Here is a 24117-nt window from a genome sequence, read left to right as displayed (position 1 = left end):
TAATTTTTTTCCTTTTTTTAATACTAGACTGTTTTTTCCACCTGAGATATATTGGGACACATCTAAGTTAGATATATTATGTACCTGAAATATCAGGAAAATATTCCTGTCTCAGCATGCCATTTCTGTTCACTGTAATTTAGACATTCTTCATGCTGCATTTACGTCCACAAGGGTAAGAGTCCTTACATTAAGACCCAGCCTTCGTGAAGTGGCTCCCCCTTCACGTGGTCCATTACAGCCTTTCACTCTCTGACCCCGCACTGCCACTGCTCTTAATAAGCAACTCAAATGTGGTAAACCTTCTTGGCTGTGCTGAGGGCAAAAAGCACCAACAGACACATGATAACATGGTTTGGAAGAGCACACTGAAATAAGCCCATAATTCTAGTCCAAAAATACCCCACTGCAAACAAAGTCTTTAAATTATTTTCAAACCCTAAACTTTAGTCTGAGTCCTTTAGTCCATGAATTTCTCTCCTACCATACCTGCTCTGAGACGGCAGATAATATATGTGTTTCTAAAGGTTTGCTTAGACAGACAGGTGGCAAGTGTTCATCAAGTAACTAAAAATAGCATTCAGGTAAACCAAAGAAAAGATAAAGCATCTCCCTGGGGGATCAGAGTATCATGAGCAAACCCTGGAGCTCAGCAGCAGTCCCAAACAACGGCAAGTCTCAGATTCCAAAGAGACAGTCATTTAAAGCTTTTAGATTTTGGAAGGAAATAGTATTTTAGATGAAGTAGGAGAAAATCATTGTGGATCAGATCGAATATGCAGCTCATTACAGTGGATTTAAATGTCCATGACCAAGTCAAGGAAATCTGTCACCTACACCATAATTATGAAGCACGATGGTATTGTGTTAACAGTAATTTTGATATTAGACAGACAGACTTAATTTCAAATCCTGACCCTGGGTGACTTTACATAAGTTATTCACTCTACTTACCCCTAAAATGTCACTGATTTTGTAGGGTTCATGTGAGGATTAAAAGAATAGATCATGTCCCTGGGATAGTAAAACCCAGGAAGCTACCAGTAAGCCATAGCTAACGGTAGCAAGTACCTTCATCTCGGAGATGCTTACCTGAAAGTGCTAGTGTGCATGGAACCATCATTTGCAAACTGTCCCTTGGTGCCTTACATCTCCAACTGTTTCTCACAGAAGCCACATCGAGTGAGCTGGGATGGCGGGAAGGAAAGAAGTTGGGGTAGGGATATAGGGAGTACAAAGCAAGCAGGTTCCAGGACAATTGGTTCTTTGCTACCAATTTTATATATTTGAGTACTGGGGAATATTACTTTCAAAAGAAGAATTCTACTGTTTAAAAAACATCTGAAAATTACCAAATGTTGCATAACCTTCCAGCTTTCAACTTCTGAGGTTCTCGAGCTCTCTCACCTTCTTGGAATCGAACGCCTGTACCCACACTTAGAGGTTTTCCTACCTGTGTAATGAACTGATGTCAAGCTATTCTCTACCTAGCCCTCTCTTGCCCTCGTCTCCCTTCCCTTCTTCTCTCCATGACCACACATCTCTCAGTTCTCCTTAGACAACTGCACAGGCTCACACACACACTATCTTTGGTTGTATTAATAGACAAATGTTAACTAGATGACAAAAGGAAAATAAACCAACATTGGGTCTGATTTGCTCTATCCTCTCACACAAACAAAACTAGCCATAATATTTTAACTCAAAAATCACATTACTAACACTACATGCACATAACTTTGTTCCCCACTCTCGGCCATGCTTGACTCTGGTAGATGTGCTGTCAAATAAGCCTGTTAGTTCAGATGTGTAAAATTTTGGCAGTTATGACCTGTAGAAACATATGTCTTCCTATCAACTATCTATAATAAACTGATGAAAATATTAGGCCAAGTGATCCACTCATTTTAACAAGCGATTAAGGTTCCTAGACTGATAGAGCATACGTTAGAAATGGTAAGTCAACACAAAAAGTCCCGTGAAATTTCTCCTCAGATATGTTAAACGGTGATACACTACCTACATAATATTGTTTAGTAAATTTTTTCTGTCTTCTCTTGTAAAACTAAGAGACTAGTATCATTAAATAGAAAACGTAGCTGAAATTGTGTTACCTATAAAACGTCATATGAATCAAATTGTGGACACCAATGTTTTATTTGATTTTCACTACATTACGCTATCAGAAGAGAGCCAGGCACAAAATCAGGTGACCCGTGCACACCCCCTATTGAATACACAATCACAGTAAGTCTCTCCAAACAAATATTTGAAGAAGGCAAGCCTTATTTTAACAACCTGGCTAATAATTCATCTTTAAACTCTGAGATAAAAAAAGTATACACAGTTCTAAAAGTAAAAGTAATAAATTAATATAAAGGCACATTCCTGAACAGCACTGTTCATTCCTCATCATCCTCTGTTTGGTCATTTGCTCTCCACATTTTAGTGTGGGGGCAGAACTGAGATCCCGTAGGGGCTTAAGCTATTGAATCACACCTCACTGAGTTTCATAACAGAGGAGAAATAGTTTCAATCTTCAGATTAATTTAATGACGGAGGGCTTTTATTTTTATCATGTGTATTTTTATATACATATATAGTGTGTGTGTGTGTGTGTGTGTGCATTTTACAGAGGGACTCTGCATAGCGATTTACATTATTATCAGTGAAAAGTACCAGCTTGAAGGCAGGAGACGACGTAGTCATGATTTTAAATACTGTCAGATGGGTACTCTAGAGACTCTCAACTAAAATTCAATTAGTCACTTACAAAAACCTGTTAAAACAAAAAGCACTTATAATTACAGTAGAAGGTACATGTATCGAGATGTCAATCATAATCCCTACTCTCAGATCTAGGACAGAATATATAAGAAAACGGCCCAATCCATTTGTTTCATGAGGTCATAAGTTAGAAAAGAAAATCTGACAAACAAGGTCATGGGCACAGATGTATTTGAGATCAAAGCACAATTTCTAGTTCCATGCAACATCTCTCAGTCTCTGTGGGTTTGTTTTTTTATATACCAGACTTTGAGAAGACTGGGATTAATTTGAAAAGCAAAAGACAAAAAAAAGAGAGAGAGAGGGCGAGGGAGAAATCCTAAAAGGGACCTCCTTCTTGGTAGCACTAATTACATTTAAAATTATATCCAAAATAAATAGGTGAAATCATTTATAAAGGCAAAGGCCAAATATTCAGAATTATGCGAAGGTCTTCTAATTACATTAAAATCTGAACTGAATGTGATGCCTGGGAAACGCGGTATTGTTTTACTCAATTAATTTTTTAGTGAGAGAAAGAAAAACCTTTTTTGTTTAACCCTTGACCAAAATATTTTAAACCACATTACATAAGCTGACATTTTTGCCCAAGTAAAATGAAATAATGTCTTGGGAAATCAAAGATGAAAAATATGGCTTATGTTCATGAGGACATTATAGTTTAGTGGAGAGAAGGACATTTAAAAAATGATACTGTAATAGCTGCAATTGAAATATGTACAAAGTACAGTGGGGAGCACATTTAGATGTGAGGGTAGACTATTATGTAAGAGTCAGGAAAATCTTTAGTAGCATAAGAATGCGTAATAGTTTGGTGAGTGGATAACTGGACACGGAAGTGTCTAAGCAGAGGGAAGAGAACAGAGATGTCAAAAGAGCGCAGTATCTTTGAGTGTCGGAGTCGGGGGTCCAGGTTGGTGGAAAAGAAGAAATATATATAGCTTTTATTCTAACCTATAACATCTTTTTAAATTATTAGTTTAGTTTCCCTATAGATCCCTCTGAGCATTGGTTTTATTTTACTTTCTTTTTTGCCAATTTTTATTAACATGTAAGATACATAGACAAAGGTACACAACTCACAATTGTACAGTTCACTGACTTTTCAGTTTTAGCATACCTGTGAAAACACCATCCAGATCAAGAAATAGAGTATTGCCAGCATCCAGAAGCTCCCTCACGCCACCTTCTAAGCATTAATCATGGCCAACCCCTGCCAACCCCTCCTGCAGGTAAATAATATCCTGACTTCTAATATCATCTAGTTTTGCCTGTTTTTGAAATTTATATAAAGTTGTTCATTTACATTTCAGGGTAATATTCCATTCTATGAATATGTCATCTTTGATTTATCCATCGCATTGCTTTCAGTTTGAGACTATTATGGAGCCTGATGCTGTAAACATTCTTGTGCATGTCGTTTGGAGAATACGTGTACTTAGTTCTGCTGGGCTTAGACCCATGCGTGGATCTGTTGGGTCATTTGGATTGCAACGTCGTTGTACAGATTTATACAGCACCAGCAGGCTATGGGCGTTTCACTTGCTCCATAGTCTCACCATCACTTGAAATTTTGATTTCCGTCTTTCTGCTGAGCGTATAGCAGTTTCTCATCGTGGTTTTAATTTGCATCTCCTTGAAGACTGAGTTGAGTGGGCACTCATATTTTCATAGGATTTTCAGCTATTAGAATATAGTACTCATTCTTTTGTATGCTGTTTTAAACATACTTGGCAAGCCTTTCAGGACCATCACTGTCACCTGACAAAGGTGGTACAGGGCTAGGAACTGCTGAGGGACATTTTAAGCCATTATCGATAGCATATGCCTTCAAGTGAGGAGAATTCACTTCTTTCTTTCACTATTCCTCTCTTCCACCCTCCTTCATTCTTCCTTGATTCTAATTTACTAATTCACCCTTTCTTTTTCCCTTCTATGTTTCCAGTCCAAAAAAGATGAATAAGCAGAAGGCAATTAACAAAGTCCAAATACTGTTTAGAGAGTTCAATAGTTCAATAACAAGTTTGCATCAGAGACCCAGCCTTCTTACTTAGTTACCAAATGTTTAATTTATTTTTAATAAATGAAAAAGCATGTCTGTTTATTTGAAAATACATGGATTATTCATAAAATTTTAATAAAATAAATCTAAAAGTCTTCTCTTTTCTAATTTATGACAGATAATGTTCAGTGAGCATTTTAAAGCAATATCAGAAGGAAAATGGAGAAAAAAATAGTATAAATTGTAGAAAGAGAACAGTAAAAGAGGACTATAAACATGAGTGCTTTCTTTCACCTTCTCTGAGATAAATACAAGTTACATTCGGCAAAAATAAAGTGGCCATGACCTTTTTCCCTCCTCTGCATGATTAATTACTTAATGTCCTATTAATTGGAAGATGTGGCTGAATTTCAAACACTTTCATTTTCCGTGCATATCATCCTGTACTGTAACCACCGATTAAGCTGTTCATCAAAGGTGAGCCAACAAGGTCATCTGAGCAGCATCTCTTCAGCTTTTCATTACCCATCTTCAACGGTAATTAACAATGGTAACATTTCCATAAATCAACATCTTTCTGATTATTCTCTGATGATAAACAGTCAAAATGTGTGCATCCCAGCCCACCCCTTTTAATTTTATATAAAAAACTTCAGTCTAAATATACCACAGAGAAAACTCAGGTGAAATATTACAAGAGTCTCCTTAATTAAAATGTACCAGGAAAATAAGGTTATGTACCTTTGAAAGAAAAATACAAACCTATGCACAAAACTAAATGAGTCTGCTGACAACATAGGGTAAAGATACGAAGCAAGCGTGCCAGCCGCCTAGTACCAATTTATTCCTCTGGAAAGGAAGTCAGAGCTCAGTCCAGCTTCAGAAACAACCATTTGCCTACTCAGCCACGGAAGGGGACAATTCAGAATAGAAAGCAGACTTAATTCACCTTTCCCTCAAAGAACACATCACAGGGAGAACCAATAAAAAACTCTCCAAAGGATATATTTACTATATGCATTTGCAAACTGTAATTGGAAAATGTAACTTTTTAGGTTGGTTTTTGTTTACTTTGTGCCCTTGAGGTCTGTTGTTTACTGTTGACTTATTTTTCCTTTTGGTTTTTTTATATCATATTACTTAGTAAGTTCAGGGGTACTACCAATAAAATCTCCTCCCTTCCATCACCAGAATTGACATTTTTATCTCTAATGGCAATGTCTAATATTCTCATATCTAAAATCACACTCAGTTTAGGAAAGTCTTTCTGAATTTTTAGAAAAATTAATTATAAAGTATTTAAAATAATCATAATAAAAATATTGAAAATATATTTTAAAACTTAATAATAGGCAATCAGCCCAACAATTACATGTGATTATATACCATAATTATATAATGATTCTACATTATTCCATAATATATTAATATTTTACATTATTAAATATTATTATATGGTATATTATATATACATAATTGTTATATAAATATATATTACATTTCTAAATATTGGAATGAAAATAGTTCATTCTCTTCATTATTATATTTTAATATTCCTGTTTACATATTCAATTTTTACAATTTAATAAGTTATTGCCAAACATATATACATAGAGCTTGGAATTAGTCTCAAATTAATATTAAGTGAAGGCACATATACTGGTCTGATAGTATATAAAACAGTATACATCTGCTGCTATCCTATGTTAGTTAATGTGTTTTTCACAAGTAAGAGAGAAAACAAACTGGTTTAAACAATAAGAAAATGCATTATTTCATAAAACCAAAAATCAAAGCCTATGACAAAGTTCAGGCGAAGAATGAACAGGGCTCAGCCCTATTTTTCTGCAATTTACTCAGAAAAGACCTCCCATATCGGACAATTTTGTCTTCAGTCTGGCATGCTCAGAGCCACTGGCATGCTCCTGACCAGAGGGACATGGAGAGAAGCACTCCCCCGACCAGGGAATAGAAGTCCTTTCCTTCCGTCTTTTAGGATTAAACCTGTGTAATTTAATCAAATAGAAACTAAGGTTGCTGATCTCACATTTTAAAGATTTTATTTTTCCTTTTTCTCCCCAAAGCCCCCCAGTACATAGTTGGATATTCTTAGTTGTGGGTCCTTCTAGTTGTGGCATGTGGGACGCTGCCTCAGAATGGCTCGATGAGCAGCGCCATGTCCACGCCCAGGATTCGAACCGACAAAACACTGGGCCGCCTGCAATGGAGAGCGAGAACTTAACCACTGGGCCACGGGGCCAGCCTCACATTTTCTTATTTTAGGTACAACAAAATAATTTGTTGTAATACTCTCCTGTGGTCAAGCTCCTTGACCACATCGAGGAGGCTTAATGTACTCTTCGCCTTTCCTTCAGTAACTTTCAACTATACAACTATGTACCAGGGGGCTTTGGGGAGAAAAAGGAAAAAAATAAAATATTATAAGAAAATGCTACATAATCCAAAGTGATTCCCCCAACACTGGGTAACCAGAATGATTCTCACCTTGCGGCATCTCGGGTGGCAGATAATGAGGTTCTTGAGCACTAACACGCACCCATTCGAAGTCGTCATAGAGATCCTGGTGGTAATCACAGGCCCCTGGACCGTCATCAAACGTACAGCCACCTAAAAGGAGAAGAGAAGAACCATGGGTACATTCTAAACACATCTGCTAAAAATGCAGAAGGCGCTGCAGAGGGAAAGGTTACATTGAAATACATAATGTGGTACTAAGTATAATAATAAATAGTACTCCCGTATATCACTATTCTCATTAAGTTTTCACATAATATAAAATTTCTATCAGTAGCTTCTGTCTGAATAAGAAACCAGTTTAAGCCTCAGAAGGCTGAGGCACAGATTTTGAAATATTAAAAATAATAGAAGATACACATATAGTGAGGCTGTCTTGAAATATACAAACCAACTAAAATCTAAATAGTTTTTAACAACTTTAGTGGGGAGAAGGGGAGGGAGGAAAAGCATGAAAAGTGTCTTTCTTTGTAATGTAAGTTCAAAAGGGTAAAGTTAATAGGTAAGTCTTATTAAATTCCTTGCTTTAAAGGAACACTCTGAAATCTACTCATAATAGCAAATGAAACATATAAAGCTTCATAGAGTCTAAGGTATTTGAAGTTAGTGATACACTCTTCCATACCTTATTTAGATTACTTTCATATACAATTATGACTTAAACGGAGGGGAAAAAAACCTGAAGTCTATAACCAATCAGATTAGCTATAATCACTCTCACCACTTCCACTTTATTTAATAACCTCTTTTTTAAAAATGGAGGTAGCTTTTCCTCTTTACATCAGTCATTTTTTCTGGCTTTATTTTCAGGGATAATTTTATGGTAGAACTAGAATGATTACTTTTGCCTTTCAGCCTACACATACAGGCATGCACAACCCAACACATTTCGTTTATTCAAATCATGAAAATAAGAACTGGCCTATATGTCTAATCTTGAAAGAAAATGGATTAGAACTAATGAAAATCCAGCAGTGGGTTTAATGAGAAAAACCAATAACTTGTCTCCTTTCAAGCAGTTTATTTGTTTAGTTTCCATGGGGATCTTTGTCAAGAAACTCAGTGAATTCTCTGGGAGTGGTAAACTTCAGGACTATAAATTCTTCTCTGTAAACAAGGAATTCATTTTCCTCATCAAAAGTTTGTGAATTTGAATATGAATAAGTTATATTCCTCATCAATGACAGAGACAAGCCAGCATGTCAGGCAAAGAAGTTAAAATCAGGGATGTCCAGACGACATTGTAGTCCTAATGACCTTTTCAAAAGCAGAATATGCATGTGGCTATCCTTGAATCACTTAGACCACATCAATCCTACAAAATAACCAAACTTTAGCACCTTGAAAGATTAATATTGTCTTTTCAATTTGTCTAAAACAGCCTTTTTATAAATGCTCTCATGAAAAATGATGTACTTTTTAATTTAAAATCAATCAATGAAAAGAGGATGCTAGGAAATGCATCTTCACATGGCACAGGGAAAGTTTTTCTCAAAATACAATTTGCTCTCACAACCCTAAAATGACTTATGCTTTGCAACACATGCCTTCAGGGTCCCCATTGCCCTTGATAACAGTGTGAGTGCCCTCTGTCTATAAATTTAAAGTGCCAGTCAAACCTATGTTGGCTCATTTGGAAGACAAACGGCCTTAATTGCTGTCCTTCATAGCCATTGTTAATTTTAGACTCCAAGATTCTAATTAGCAATAACAACTAGGAGTAGCCATACAAAATAAGTGGGTCAGCCCCTGCTGCTTGTTGCACCTCACTGCCATATCAGTCAAGAGTCTTGGAAACAGTTACTGGTCTATTTGACTTGAGTGACAAGAAAATTTTAAAAGAAGATTTTACAGTTTAAACTAAGTTCTAATCTAAGAGGTACCGTACATCTGTTTACCACATATAGAACATATCGATAAAACTTTGGTAAAATATTTTTAATTATCTTTTTGTAAAGAATTTTATATTTCAATGTTAAGGACTAATACAGTGTACTGGAGAAGATGATAGAAAATACACAAGATACTATTCCTGGCCCAATAAATGATATGGCATGGACAGACAAGGAGGAGAGGAAGAGGGGAAAATTATATATATATAAATAAAATACAGTGTGCTATAAAGGATAGTAACAGTATGTCCAAAGTCACAAAGAATACAAATGACAAATGATTGGCTACCTACACCCAGGTTGGTTAGGAAGGCTTCATGGAGTTAGGCCTATAAAGATGAATAAGGATGCGCCAGGCCAGAATGAAAATAAGACTGCAATTTCCTAAAGAAACATGATATATTGGGGAATCTCAAATATTCTCAAAAACTTCTGTGCAATGAGCATGAAAATTATGCAGGGAACGAGGCAGAAACAAATCTAAATATGAAAGATTTTAGGTATCATAAGATGTGTAGATTTCATTGTATAGTTATACAGAAGCCATTAAAGGATTTTACCCAGGAGTATGACATAGTCCAAGCCACATTAAAAATAAAAAGTAAAATAATAATAACAATTCTAGCAGCCACTTTGAGTTTAAAGAGAAATGGGGGGAAACGAAGGTGGTAATTTGGTTCAACCACATACAGATAGCACATAACACATCTTGAGCTAATTCCATTACACACAATCCATATTTACCATTTAAGGCTCACTAGAAAGCCCTAAAAACAAAGCCTTCTATACACACATTCCTGAGTTCAGGACATCTTCATATACAGTATCGTAATCTATGTAAAAGAGAAATATCTTAGCAAGGTTATAAATCATAAATAAAAACATAACTCGTGAATTTAAAGTTTCACTGAGCTAGATGGCAAAACAAAAGGAGATAATACTGAAATGATGTTTAAGAAATTTAGTTAGGCAGAGGGGATGAAAAATGAGCAAGAAAATATCTTATATCTCCAGTTGTTGTATTTGCTACTGGTGATAAGACTACTGTGAGTAGCAGCAAATCACATCAGAGAATGGTGACCATACATTCCTTGACCTCTGGAAGAAAACGACTTCTGAAGAGCCATGCCACAGATTGCTAATTCCTCTCTGCTAATCAGCCAGCTGAGGGACAGATTTACCATTGCAGTGGTCTGCCTTCCACTATGGCAAGCCACTTAGAGGGCTTTGCAAGCTGCTCACCTGAAAAGAAAAATCCAGCTATTTTGAATTTGCCAAATTTCTTTCCCTTCTTAAGCTGCTCTCTGAAAGGACTGGTACTAAAAAAGATTAGGTATCAAAAAAAATTTTTAAATTTAAAATTTAATTTAAAAAAGAAATTTTACCCTGGCAAAAGAATTTGAAATCAACAATACAAAGAGGCTTATGCACCCCTATGTTCACTGCAGCATTATTCACAACAGCCAAGACGTGGAAGCAACCCAAGTGCCCATCAACTGATGATTAAAGAAGCTGTGCTATATATATATATATACACACACACACACACACACACATATATATACAATGGAATACTACTCAGCCGTAAAAAAAGACAAAATAGTCCCATTCGCAACCACATGGACGGACCTTGAGGGCATCATGTTAAGTGAAATAAGCCAGACAGAGGGGCCAGCCCCGTGGCCGAGTGGTTAAGTTCGTGTGCTCCACTGTGGCACCCCAGGGTTTCACAGGTTTGCATCCTCGCCATGGACATGGCACCGCTCATCAGGCCACGCTGAGGAGGCATCCCACATGCCACAACTAGAAGGATCCACAACTAAAATATACAACTATGTACTGGGGGGCTTTGGGGAGAAAAAGGAAAAATAAAATCTTGGGAAAAAAAAAAAGCCATACAGAGAAAGACAAACACCATATGATTTCACTTATTTGTGGAACATAAACAAACTTACAAAGAGAACAGTTTAGTGGTTACCAGGGAGAAGGAAGGTGAGGGATGGGCACAAGGGGTGAAGTGGCACACTGACATGGTGTTTGACAAATAATAACGTACAACCGAAATTTCACAATGTTACAAACTATTATGACTACAATAAAAAAAATAAACTGGAAAAAAAAAAAAAGAAAAGTATCCAGGGTCCGGCCCCATGGCTGAGTGGTTAAAGTTCCATACACTCCCGCTTCAGCGGCCTGGGTTCACAGGTTTGGATTCCAGGTGCAGACCTACTCCACTCACCAGGCACACTGTGGAGGTGTCCCACATACAAAAAAACATTGTATTAGCATATTGGCACTGATGTTAGCTCAGGGTTAATCTTCCTCAAGCAAAAAAGGAGGAGGATTGGCAATGGAAGTTAGCTCAGGATGACTCTTCCTCAGCAAAAAAGAAAAAAAAAAAAAGCATCCCTACCCCAAAACTATGCTGCCTAAATATCTAGCACTTGGAGAGAGTCTTGAGTGCTTATTTAAACAGATGGTGGTAGCTCTATGAGAAAGCATGGAATAGAGATCCGTTCTGAACTCACGAAAGAGTGAATACTAAAATCAAACTCTTTCTGAAGTCAAACCTTTCAATAAAACCAAGGGTCAGATTAATTTAGAACAAAGTTGAACTGGAGAAAAGCAAAAAGTCAGTTAAGGTCCTGGACGGCTCTGAACATTTTGTGAAGGACATTCTTTCAAAAGATATTGTACTAGGATCTTCTACATTCTCCCCTCCAGGGCACTAAGGCAGTCTTAATTTCATGACTGAGAATAACAGCAAGAAACATACAGAATTATCTTTCACAGTTCTTTACTGTTCGTAAAGAACAAGCTTCATTCAGCTAAAAATACAGACCATTTTTCTTTTTATTTTCTTAAATCATTTGAAATATGCAGGGTTTTAAAAAGTAAGAGGAGAGTTCTGGACAAAATATATTGACAAATACAATATCCTTAGCACAGTTGTTTTATGACCCTCAAAAATGGACAAATTAATATTTTCCAATTGTAAATTAAGCTGGGATACACAAATTTGTTTGTGTAAGTGATCATCAACTTTGGAATGATCTTTCTTGCATTAAGGACACAAAGAAAGTTGAATACATGACATTAAGACACACGCACTACACAATTAAAGTAGGTCATTCTGAATGGGTCATTTTTATCTATGCTAATCAGAAACTATAAGTTTACTGCTATAATCCCTAAAACTTATTACAAAAAAGCTGCAAATACTTCACAAAAAACTCAAAAGAACAGGAAAGGAACTTATTACCGACTATCTTAAATGTAATTCCATTTAAATTCTGAGTCAATATAGTCCACTCCCAGAAAAAGAGATTACTGGAAAAAGTGTAAAAATTGATACTTTTAAATAAAGTTCATATTTCCTCTGAAATCTACTGGGCTTAATAGATTTTTTCCCCCTTTGAACTCCGCACTTCTGGGAATACTAAACATACAAAATAAGAATTGACATACCACGATCAATGTTGAGGTAGTTTACATCTGCTGTAAGGAAAAGCAACACTCTTGCTCAATTAAAGTACTGAAATTCAAATAGGAAAAGATAACCCAAGAAGATGCAAGAACAAATGCCTTTGAGGGCATGAGTCACTGGTCATAATAAATTGCTCTGGTTAAACACCAAAATAAGAAAATTTATGAATAAAACTTTGTAAAAGGATAACCATTTCACACCCAGAAAAAAACCTTTGCCCTTTTAGTGGTTAATTAGTATGCAAAAACATTATTTGAGCCTGGCTCCTTCATAAAGCAAAAGGAACTTGAGAAACATTTGTGGAAATCTAAACCCATCATTTATTGATAGATGCAAATGACTCTTAATGAGGAGAGAAGAGCTCATTTCAAACACACCCATAAATTATCTAATTATTCATGCCTAGACTTCCATTTCTAGCCAAGAATATATGTTTAATATATATAATACAAGACTATTCAACTCAAAAGACTTCTTTACAAATTGTCTATGATTCAAAGCAAACACTATATTCCAACTGACTGAGTAATCTTCCTTTAATAAGACTGAATTAACCAGAACAGAGTTGCAAGTCCAGCTGCACTCCCCTCCATCTTTGCAGAAAGGCAATATTAAAATCTCCCAAACTTCAATCAGTAAGACTTAAGGAATTTTAAGGAACCGACACACACTACCCACTTAGGTGGCAGAAGAAAGAGAGACAGTGTTTCTAGAGGCAGCAATGGAGTGATGGTTAAATAGAGCTCTGCTATTTTACTGCTTTGAGCTTCAATTTCCTCCGCAGCAAAATCAAGTTAATAATAGCCACAGTACAGTGGTATGAGGATTAGTGATAATGCATGGAAAGCCCTTAACACTCAACAAGTTTTTTTTAACAGCACCCTTATTTTTGTTTCATGCCCCGTTCTTCACAGTTTATTCTGTATATATGCTATACAGATGCAACCCTATGCATGTATTCAACAGCTAAAGTCTAAATGAGAAAAAAAACTTAAATGGCTCCCATATAATTTACCCAGAAAGACTAAGAGTTTCCAGGAAGGCAATATTAGCATATTACCATACCCAGATGTCCCCCAACACTTACCAGACACGCTTTCAGTCAGGAAATACCTCCCTTTAGATCAGGGGTCAGCAAACAATGTGTAAAAAGCCAATTAATAAATATTTCAGGGTTTGCAGGCTATACCATCTCTGCCACAACTCCGTAATTGGTCATTGTTGCAAGAGAGCAGTCACAAACGGTAACCAATAGTATGGCTATATTCAAACAAAACTTTTCTTTACAAAAACAGGTGGCAAGCTGGATTTGGCCCCTGGGCCACAGTTCACCAACCCCTGGCCTAGATCACTCGGATCTGCAGTATACTTGAAAATTATAGGTAGTACACAGTCTGGTTAAAAGCTTACCACCAAGGGTCTCTGATTTCGGCATTACCTCCAAATGACTCAATTTTCTTTCCCACATATCAAAACACAGACAGGAAACTGAACTAGAAATGGAGTCTGAAGGGCAGCCTGAAACCAAATTAGATTATCTGTCTGGGCAGAGGTTAAGTCAGAAAGTGAGAATATGAGAGAGCTAAAGACACTTTTCAAGGTCCTCAAGTCTAAAGGCTTCAAATTTTTAAGACCACAAAGGAAAATACATTTCACATTGTGACACAACAAATACATGCACACAAGAATGCAAATATTTATATAGGTAGTTTGTGTGGACACACAAATACACTGATTTACTCAACCACTTATTATCTCCTAGTGTGGGTCACTAGTCCAGTTTTCTTTCTAGAAGTGAAATGAAATGAAGAGAAGTTGTGTGAATCAGGGAAGGAGGTAAAAGAAAAGAGGCCAGCATTCCTCTGTTTCCAATACCTGTGAGCACACGTCCACTGTGGGAGAAGACCCAGAAGACAGGTGAGAGCAATGCAAGTCCCTATACCCAAGTTTCAGGTCTCAGGCACAAGTGGACGCCAAAAATAAGCTTTTGAGACCTAGACGGCCCTGACAGTCTGTATGTGACTTCATCCAACCTCATTACGGACCTAATGGATGATTACATGCCAAACAGCCATAGAAGTGATTTCACAGAGGAAAAGAGGTTTATTAAAATATAAAAGGAACATACTAATGAAAGGTACCTTATAGCAGAAAAAATAAAAATTGCCCAGGGTCACAGAGCAAGAAAGTCTCAGAGCCAGGATCTGAACCCAGGCACTATGGGTCCTTCACTCTTAGCCACTACACTAAAAACTCCTCAAAATCAGGTGGGAATAGACATTTTCGGAATCGTCCAGTACAGCTCCCCCAATGGGCATCACCTCAAGCCATGAGACCACTATCCAACACAGCCATGTGAGGGCATGGTGGTGCTGCCCCCTTTGAGGATAAAGTGTAGTGAACTTTGAACCCCATCACATGTCAAAGTCTCTCAGGCTTTATGTCACAGGTAGGAATGGGTCTTTATTGGACAGAGCTACAAAAGACTGGCTGATTAACCTGTGCAAGAAAGTTTATGTAAATGAGAATTTGTATGATCAGAACACTATCCTATCATCCCTGCTTCATAACCTTCACTTTGCACCTCATCCACCCCAAACATGTATAAACAAGTGGCTCTTCTATCTTCAAAAACATTAAAATAAATTAAAAGCAATTTTGTTCTGGCAATTTATTGCAGTAGCCCTCACATTTCTGGGTAATTTATGGGTGTCTTTCTAATCCTAGGATCAGAAACCAGGTGTATTTCCAAAGATTGTTAATGTATTTACCCAAGTCTCTTTTCCTATTTTTTTTCCTTTTATCTATTCCACTAGAATCTCATCTTTTTTGCTTTGCATTAGATATACAATCTAAAGAAACCCATTGAACAAAGTAATAGAGAGTAAATGTACTGAAAAATAAAATTCCCAACTGAAGCCATATTTACATTTTAGTAAAATTGGAAACCACCCAAGCTCACACTTACACATGTCTTTGTTTTGTTTCTCGTGGAGAGATCCTGGTGGGCTCCACTTCACCCGTATCAGACCCAGCCTGGCTTATTTCAGCAGTGGCTCCTGACTCAGCTCGAGCATGATGAGTGATAGATCACTTTCATTTACGAAGAGAGTTCTGTGAAATGCTGAAACCATGTAAAAGAGAATTCCATAACCCGGCCTCTGAGAAGAAGGGCAAAGAGCTGCCACGAGGCTGTGCATTTAAAGTTTTATATCAGATTGGCAAAGGAATCTCAAATATACTCAACTACATTTTAAGAAGGTCAACAATTCAGTTTTGTAAGACTTCAAAATACACTTCAAGGAAATGATAATCAGCTAACATAGGTAATTAAAATGCATCTCAAAAGCAAAAAAACACATATCTATTTTTTCATTAATATGAAGCCCTTTTTTAATCGAAATGTTTCTTCTAGACTTGCTGTAATGTAGACGGTATACAGATCAACGTCTGGGTTTTTCATAGTTCTTAAAACACATTCTTAAGAGTAAAGAATTATGGTTCTTTCTGCCATTTTCTTTATTTAGAAAAAGAAAGTTGGATATCATCATTTCAATTGGTATATTAACTACTGATATCGGACGTATTAACCAGTTCTTCTCTCTCTAAGCATCATTTGAAGAGTCAGTTTGGCCTCCTCCCAGGTCCACAGCAAACAAGCCACTCACACAAACACACGCAAATCGTTACGTTAATACTGAGTGATGTCAGAAACCCTGTTGTCAGGGATCTCTGCCCCTTTTCTCGTAAAAGCAGCATTCTGGGCTTTAACCAAAGTTTTTGTGAGGCTTTTGCTATAGCCTTTAAAAGCGTCAACTTCTGACCAAGTCAGTGCTGAAAGCCTGAATCACAATAACTTTCTCTTCTCAAATCGCCTTTCTTAGGAGAGTGCATATGGCTACCATGTTGTGGAATCACCACGTAAAATAAAGATATCTCAAGCAGCAAAAAACACTGCTATACACAGACCTTTAAGGGACATCTAAGCCAATGGCCATTCTAACCTAATGGAGAGAGTCTTAATTAAGAGAATGGTGACTAAGCTTTTACACAAGGCCTCATCAAGATCCAGGTCTCCCTGTGTCTTTGTTTTCTCATCTCTATACCAACAGAAAAACAATTTGGCTTCACTTTCCCATCTCTACTTCCACCTACTACATACAAATACTGTGCCAACTAATTTGAAAAATCTCTCCACAATATCCTATCACATTAAAGCAAAATGCTATACACACTGAAGGCATCATTAAGTTAGGATTTTAGTTAGGAAAACATCTAGGTAGATCCTTATTATTGTTTTATATTTACATAAATGCTTTAAAGTAATGCGACCAATAATTTGGAGGATTAGAAAATGCAAGATGAGCTTACAACAATAGTCCATCATTTCTGAGCCTTTGTGCAAAGATAAAGTGGCTCTATGACAATAAATTCAGGTGTATGTCAGAACTTCATGCCACCACTGACTCCATTCCCCAGTAGAACTCCTAAAATGTAAACGATCACAATTCAACTATTCTTACATAATAAAAATATTTTAAAGATGTTGACTCTGCCTAGATTAGAATTTCATATGAAATTCAAAAATACGAAAAATGCTTCAGTGCAGAAAAGCAGTCTAGGCCTGGAAGAATAATTTAATAGAGATATGAAGTTAACTTTGTTTTGTTGAAAATGCCATGCAGATCAGGGGCTTACAGTTCCCAAGAATAGGAGGTATAAAACTATCTACAGACTTGAAATATCCCTGCCTCATCAAATTCAGATGATTAGCCGAAGCACTGTATTTCATTTATTTAACATTCTTAACTTTACTTTTCCCTCCAGTTCTTGCTCTAAAACAGAAGGATCGACTTTAAATCTATCAAACTGTACAGTTTACTCATAAAAGGCAAACACGCTTCTTCAGAATGAAACGTAAAAACCTGAAAATCTTTCATTTCAAACATATGGGGGGGTGAGAAGTTGGCAAATCAGATTTGAATAATAGATTACAATCAGTCACAGTGGGAAGGTGGCATTTGAAGGCTGGCATCTGCTGTGCAGAAGGACAGCTTTCCTGCCTCGCATCTCACCTCAAGCCATAGCATCTTCTAAAAATAGATAAAATAAAGATGTTATTACAACGTGGAGTTTACAAGGTCATCTTAGCAAATAATTAGTGAAAACAAATTGTCCCTAATTAATGTCCCAATAAATTTATGAAAAGTCTGTCATCCTCACTCGCCAAGCAATGGTAAATTACAACAAAAGTGAGCACTTTTGTCCATATCATTTGCAAAACGTCAGATGATTGATAACATTTAGAGTTGACAGTACACGGGGCAGCAAAAGGAGGCACTTTCTTTAGGGGTAGCAATTTGGTTTTATTCATTGAAGATTTTAATCACTTCCTTTTTAATCCAGCAATTACACTTCTAGCAATCTACCCCATATAAATGTTCACATATGTGCAGTCCTAAATCCTATAAATACAGGCTACGGCTACCAACACCCACAGAAAACAAAAACAAATTATCTATGGGTCTTTTCAATGACACCCAAAGACAGCGGAGCTACCTTCAAGCTTGAAGGGCACTTACAGCCAAACTGCTTGCAAATAAAATCACAAACTTTAGAAGAATGAACACTTGTAGGGTATTATAATAGTTAATTCACATGAGGCACCTAAATGTTCAACTTTATCAACTGGCAAAGACGAAGACAAAACATATTTTAAAAGGCAGTCTAGAATCCAGCAAGTATTTGGCAAACGTTGAGACAATAAAAAGATCCAAAGATATCATAGAGGTAAAGAAATGTTGAACCAATTGCACAAATGGAAAGAAGAAAATGTCATAGAAGATTAATGACATACAAGTATCGTTCCCCAGCCACCAACTCCTTCAACTGGATATTTAAGCAGATTGAAAAAACAAACAAAAGGAAACTACTTATGAGAAGTAACATTTTATGATAAAACACCCAAGATAAGATTGATTATAGCAATAGCGTTGTAAGTCAGCCAAAAATAAAATTATCTAAAAGAATAGCTTTGAGTATAACTTCCTAGTATTCTCCTGACTTTTAATAACATAACTTAGCACTTTTTCACTTATCATGTCGGTAACTTCAGGCTTCATCTGAAGGTACAACCAGAATGAAAAATAGATTAAGGCCTAACAGAGAACTAAACAGGTCAAAAGCATTTCCGTGCTACTTCATCTGCAATGAATGGGTTTGCAACTTTGTCAGAGAATGCATATACAGGTGTATTTCCATGTGAAAGGCCTGGATCATGATTGTCACTGTCTAGCTACTACTCATAACATTATTTAATTCCACATTTTTCTAATAATCTGATATTAGTAAAACAGAATCTATTCCTAGAAACAGCGTTTTCAATTAGTGGAATACAATTCAATCAACTGGTGAAATCACATGTTAAACTTATTAGTGGAAACACAAACATATCTTTCAACTTCAAGTACCTTCCTAATCACTCCTTTTATCACTCAATTTTATGTTTCATTTTAGCCTAAAATTTAGATTTTACCATAGATTTACTTAGATCAAGATGACGTGCGGAGGAGGTAGTGCCGGAGGACGTGAGGCATGAAAATGAAAATCACGGTGCTGAGCAAGCAATCCGCTGATATTCCAAGTAGTTGTATTTGACTAAGATTCTTTCAGGAAAAGCTCTGCAGAGTGCCTAGTAACAGGAAGTGCTGCTGGGCTAGAGAAAATAGATGATAGAGCCCCAGGGGAATGAAAGCATCTCTTGGGGTAGGAACAGGAGAGACTTGGGGGTGGGGCCCTGGGGAAGCTGTGCTAAAGACTAAGAGCTTGAAGAGTCCAAGAGGGCGGAGGGTGGAGGTGAGAGTCCACTGAGGTGAGCCACAGATGGACATGATAGTGGACTTTGTGACCTATACAACCTAAGTGGCAAAACCATAATTGAGGTAATTGGTGTAACCACTCATGATACCATGAATTGTATCTCCTTAAGAACTGCCAGTATAATACACAAAAGGTTTTTAGATAAGTAAGAGGCATTCAGATTCTTGCTCAACAGGTTTTAATCCCCAACCTGTTAAGAACTGCCTCATCTAAAAGGAAATGTGAGGTTAGAAAGCTTCTCCCTGCTGGGATCAGGTCTACAAGAAAATATCCCCCCATAAGATGACAATCATAGATTTATAGGATTCTGCAGTCCACCCCACCCCTCCCCCTAGTAATCCATAAAAAGGACTGGCTACATTTCATATTAGGATTTGTTTTTCATTTATTCGAAGCATCTTGTAAAACAGACAAAAAGATTTCTTTTTGCTGTAGAGATATTGACAATCACATGATCATGTTTTCAAGAAAAATTATCTTTACCAAAACATTAAAAGCCATTAAAAGTTAGCGACCGGTCATGTGGCCCTGCACCAGGCTGTGGCAACCTCTGCAAAACGAAGTCCTGAACTGAGGTATGTGTGATTTTTTTAGAGACCACAATGAGTGAAAGGCTATTGAATCTGACTCAATGGCATTAATTACACCTCCAAGGGTGAAGTGAGAATTGTGTGAGTCAAAGAATAAAATTTTATAGTACTATAAAACACTGGTCGAGAAGTCGCAGGGGAAGGGACCTGCAGGGTAAGTAATTGGAGGCAGGAGAGCTGACTTGCTGCCCAGTCACTAACTTGGCTGAGCCTTCAGTGGTAAAACTTTCTTCCCAGTCTTAAACTTATAATCACAATAACACCGACAGCCTCCAAAGACAACCAAATGAACACACGCCCCCTCTTAAACATTTGAGACACAAAGTAAATCTCTCCAAGGACCCAGCGTGCCAGGCATACGGCATTTATTCCAAATCTCAGTGCTACCGTGGAGAAGAGTCAGATCTAAAGCAGTCAACATTATTGTATACATTATACACCAGAACATATAAACATGTATTTTCCACACAGAGAAAGGAGGAGGAGATTTTTCAAGTTTTCACTCCTAAATTGAGAGCAGTTTTATTTCAATCCTATGATCAAATCTATTCTCTACATATTGACAGCTTCAAGCAGATATAAGTAACAGCAAATTACAATATGTGCCATTTGGTCTGCAGTTTTGCAATTACAATCTTTAGAAGCATTAGAATTCACAAACAAAACACAGCAAGGCTGTATGGATCTCAGAGGGGATTAATGAAAATATTTGATCAGAATACAAATACAGTGTAAAGCCAACAGTTATTTTTAATATACAAAAAATATTTAACACAGTTCACAGCACATAGTAAGTACTAAATAAACATTAGTTGTTTTCTTTTTTTAATTAAAAAAATCACATACAGTCCCACCAACCAAAGATAATCAATGCTAACATTTTGGTGCATATTTCTTTCTAGGTTTTCAAACGTATTTCCTTACTGCTAACTGCTGATATTTAGGAAAGCCACCCACTTTTTGAAAATTTATATACCCAGTCATTTTTCTAATCATCTAAATCTAATAATGTTACAGTTGATGTTACTGGGACTTCTAATATAAATTCATAATGTCTAAATAATGCTGTTTGTTCTCCTTTGTGTATGTATGTGTGTGTATATTTATTTGAATCCATAAGAATTTCTAAAATCGTATTAATAATGGTGACATTGAACACATGTTAATTTCTAGTGCTCTTCCTATTAGACTGTTGCTTTATTAGTAGATCAATGTCTCTCTCCACTCATCTTCAATGCTCCTTCCAAAATGGCATATTTAGGCTCAAGGTAAGAGTAGCGACAGAAGCTGTAATAGTGTCAGAAGTGGTGACAGAAATGGATGTAGAAATAGATGTCATTCTGGTCGAGATGAAACCCCAGCAGCAGGAGCAGCAGCAATAGTAATGAGAGCAGCTAATGATGACCAGCTACTATGTGGCAGGCATTGTTCTACGTGAAGTCATTCATTTAATCCTCACAACAACCTAAAAAGATGGGTAGTAGCATTATGTCCATTTGATAGATGAAGAAACTAACGTAAGCTTAGTTTACTGAGCTCAAGTGATTTGTTCAAGGTCATAATGCCAGTCAGGTTCCAATCCAGGATCCAAATCCAAGCAAAGTTGGCATTTCTGAACTTTCTTGAAATGGATAGAAATCAGCACTTCAAAGGGAAGATGAACATCAAATTTGAGGAGAAAGTCAACCGGAAAGCCAGGTATCACCAAGTGAAAAATGCAGACTCAACAAGCAGCCACAAACCATAGGCAGATACCATGGGCATTTCTACAAACGCAGGAAAAGATTTCTGGAGAAAGAAAATACGTTTTTGCACAAACTATGGCCAATGACAAGAGTTCCCTTAGGAAAAGCAGATTTCATGCATAATGGCTTCCTCTTGGCCCAACAACCTCACAGACTTCTCAAGTCAATGAATTTTAAGCAAGCCACTGGCACTAGTTCTCTTTCACTTCTTTCTCCCTGTTTCTTCTCTTAGAGAAGGGGAAGGAGGCACTGTCTCATTTAGCAGCTGTGGCTCAGCTGTCTACTCCACATGCACACACCAGGAATTTGACATCTCTTCAGACATGCCATTTACAAGCGAGAAATTGTTGGGAGAACAAGAATACAGGCCTCTTTCAGTTAGCATCTCTTTTGTGTAATAAATATTTTTAACTTGGTTTATTTCAGCATCTACAACCCATACATTTCCTCAGTAGTAGAGGGCATTTAATTTACTAGAACCAGCTATTTGAGAATGGTGACTGTATTTAAGCCCGCCTACATATGGCTAAAGCAGGACAAGGCAGTGACATTCTAACCTGACTCTGAGTTCAAAGTAATCCCATAAAGAAAGAAACAAAATATCAAGGGTATCTGCCAAGTGTCTACCTGCATACGGTGCTCCTCGACCAGTGTATAAAAGAACACTCATTTGTCCCTCACCTCAATGAAGTCCACCCTAGTTTTCCAGGAAAATGCAGGGCTCCACTTGTTCTAAACACTCATTTATTTAAAATGAGGGAATTTGAAAATGTGAGGAGTTGCAAAAGATCCTCAAGCCCATTGAGTACAATTCTCCACCCAGTACAGGAATGTCCCCCAGATCTCAGGACAGATGGCTTCTCCGCATCTGCTTGGATATTTTCACGCCCTTCATCTTAAGGCAGGACTTCTGTGCTATCAATGGTATTCCACCATGATGGCTTTGAACTCACTTGACAATTCAGATGGAATGGCATGACACTTGAGAAATCCAATCTTCCCCAAGACTGCATCCTATCAAGTGTAATTCAGCCATTAGACTGCAGAATTGGAAAGGATTCTAAGGGTCATTTAAGCACAGGTCAGTTTTCATTTAACCTAGCCCACAATTTAGGTTTACTTAAGTAGGAGGTTTAAGTTATAATCATCATTGTATGAGGATTACCCTTCCATACTGAGCCAACTTTTCAAAACAAAGCTTCATTTCTGGGGACTTTTTCTTATTCAAACTGATATCGACTTTTTAATTATTCTCTTTCCAGCCCATTTAATTGACCTTAAAAATCCTGACCAAAAAAAAAAAGACTAGTAAAAGTTAGTAGGTCACTAAAGGAAGCAGAAAGTACAATCTTGGGATTGTGATGTCTCATGGGTCACAACTTGGAGAACAAAGAAACTGGCTCCATTCAGCCTTTAAGAGTGACTGCACAGAGAAACAAATTCTCTGTGATACTCCCCAAACTCTAAGGTATAACCCTATTCATATTAAACATACTTGTAATATTAAGTAAAATAAATGCTCATAGAAAAAGGCCGTGCTTTCTCCAACTCCCAGTATGGAAGTAGCAGAACTAGAAGGGATGTAAAATTTTACCGGAATCCACTCCCTGTCTCCAGGTGGGAAAGGGAGCTTAGCCTCCTCTCACAGGGGGACTCCCTAGGGTTAACTGACCTTCCCAGACTCAGCAGATAATGACAGAGAGCCTCCATCCCAGGCCCCTACCCCTAGTGCACCAATTCTTTTTTCTCCATCACACACCACCTTGCAATGCTTATTGTTCAGCTTGCCTCCATTAGCCAATTTAATTTTTAAAATATTTTTTTTTACGAGTGAGCACATATGACATTTCTTCAGAGTGGAAGATTTTTTAAAGACAGCAGATATAGTTATGTCATTCACCTAATTTAAAAGAAAATGAATCAAATAGGCCAGAACTTGGATTGCTTTGCCACTACTTATTTTCAAAACCTCATCTTCTGGAGGAGATTAGTTCTTTTCTTGCTCTGTCCAGTCGATCTAATGTAATAAAGTCATTTCTAAGCTTTTCTAGATGTGGCTGAGAATATGAGAAAGCAAACGCTTCAAGAAAAGATCAGATTTTTTAAAAAGAAAGAAACCTAAGTATCTTTCATAAATCACATCTTGTGTGTCTGACAACATAGGTAGCACTTTCATTTAATATTTACAAACATTTCATTT

At 37.0% G+C, this 24117-nt stretch overlaps 1 protein-coding gene across 2 annotated transcripts in view; it reads right to left on the bottom strand.

Moving 5' to 3' along the window:
• The window catches only part of PTPRK (protein tyrosine phosphatase receptor type K), a 505438-nt gene that overhangs the window by 380835 nt on the left and 100486 nt on the right, over nucleotides 1–24117 (bottom strand). For both annotated transcript variants that reach the window (XM_046675015.1, XM_046675016.1), the window contains exon 2: nucleotides 7295–7417. In XM_046675015.1, the coding sequence (XP_046530971.1) occupies nucleotides 7295–7417 (123 nt within the window). The remainder of the gene's footprint in view (nucleotides 1–7294; nucleotides 7418–24117) is intronic.

This window comes from Equus quagga, chromosome 11, assembly GCF_021613505.1.
Source record: "Equus quagga isolate Etosha38 chromosome 11, UCLA_HA_Equagga_1.0, whole genome shotgun sequence".
Taxonomy (NCBI): Eukaryota; Metazoa; Chordata; class Mammalia; order Perissodactyla; family Equidae; genus Equus; species Equus quagga.
This window is presented reverse-complemented; position numbering and strand designations above follow the sequence as displayed.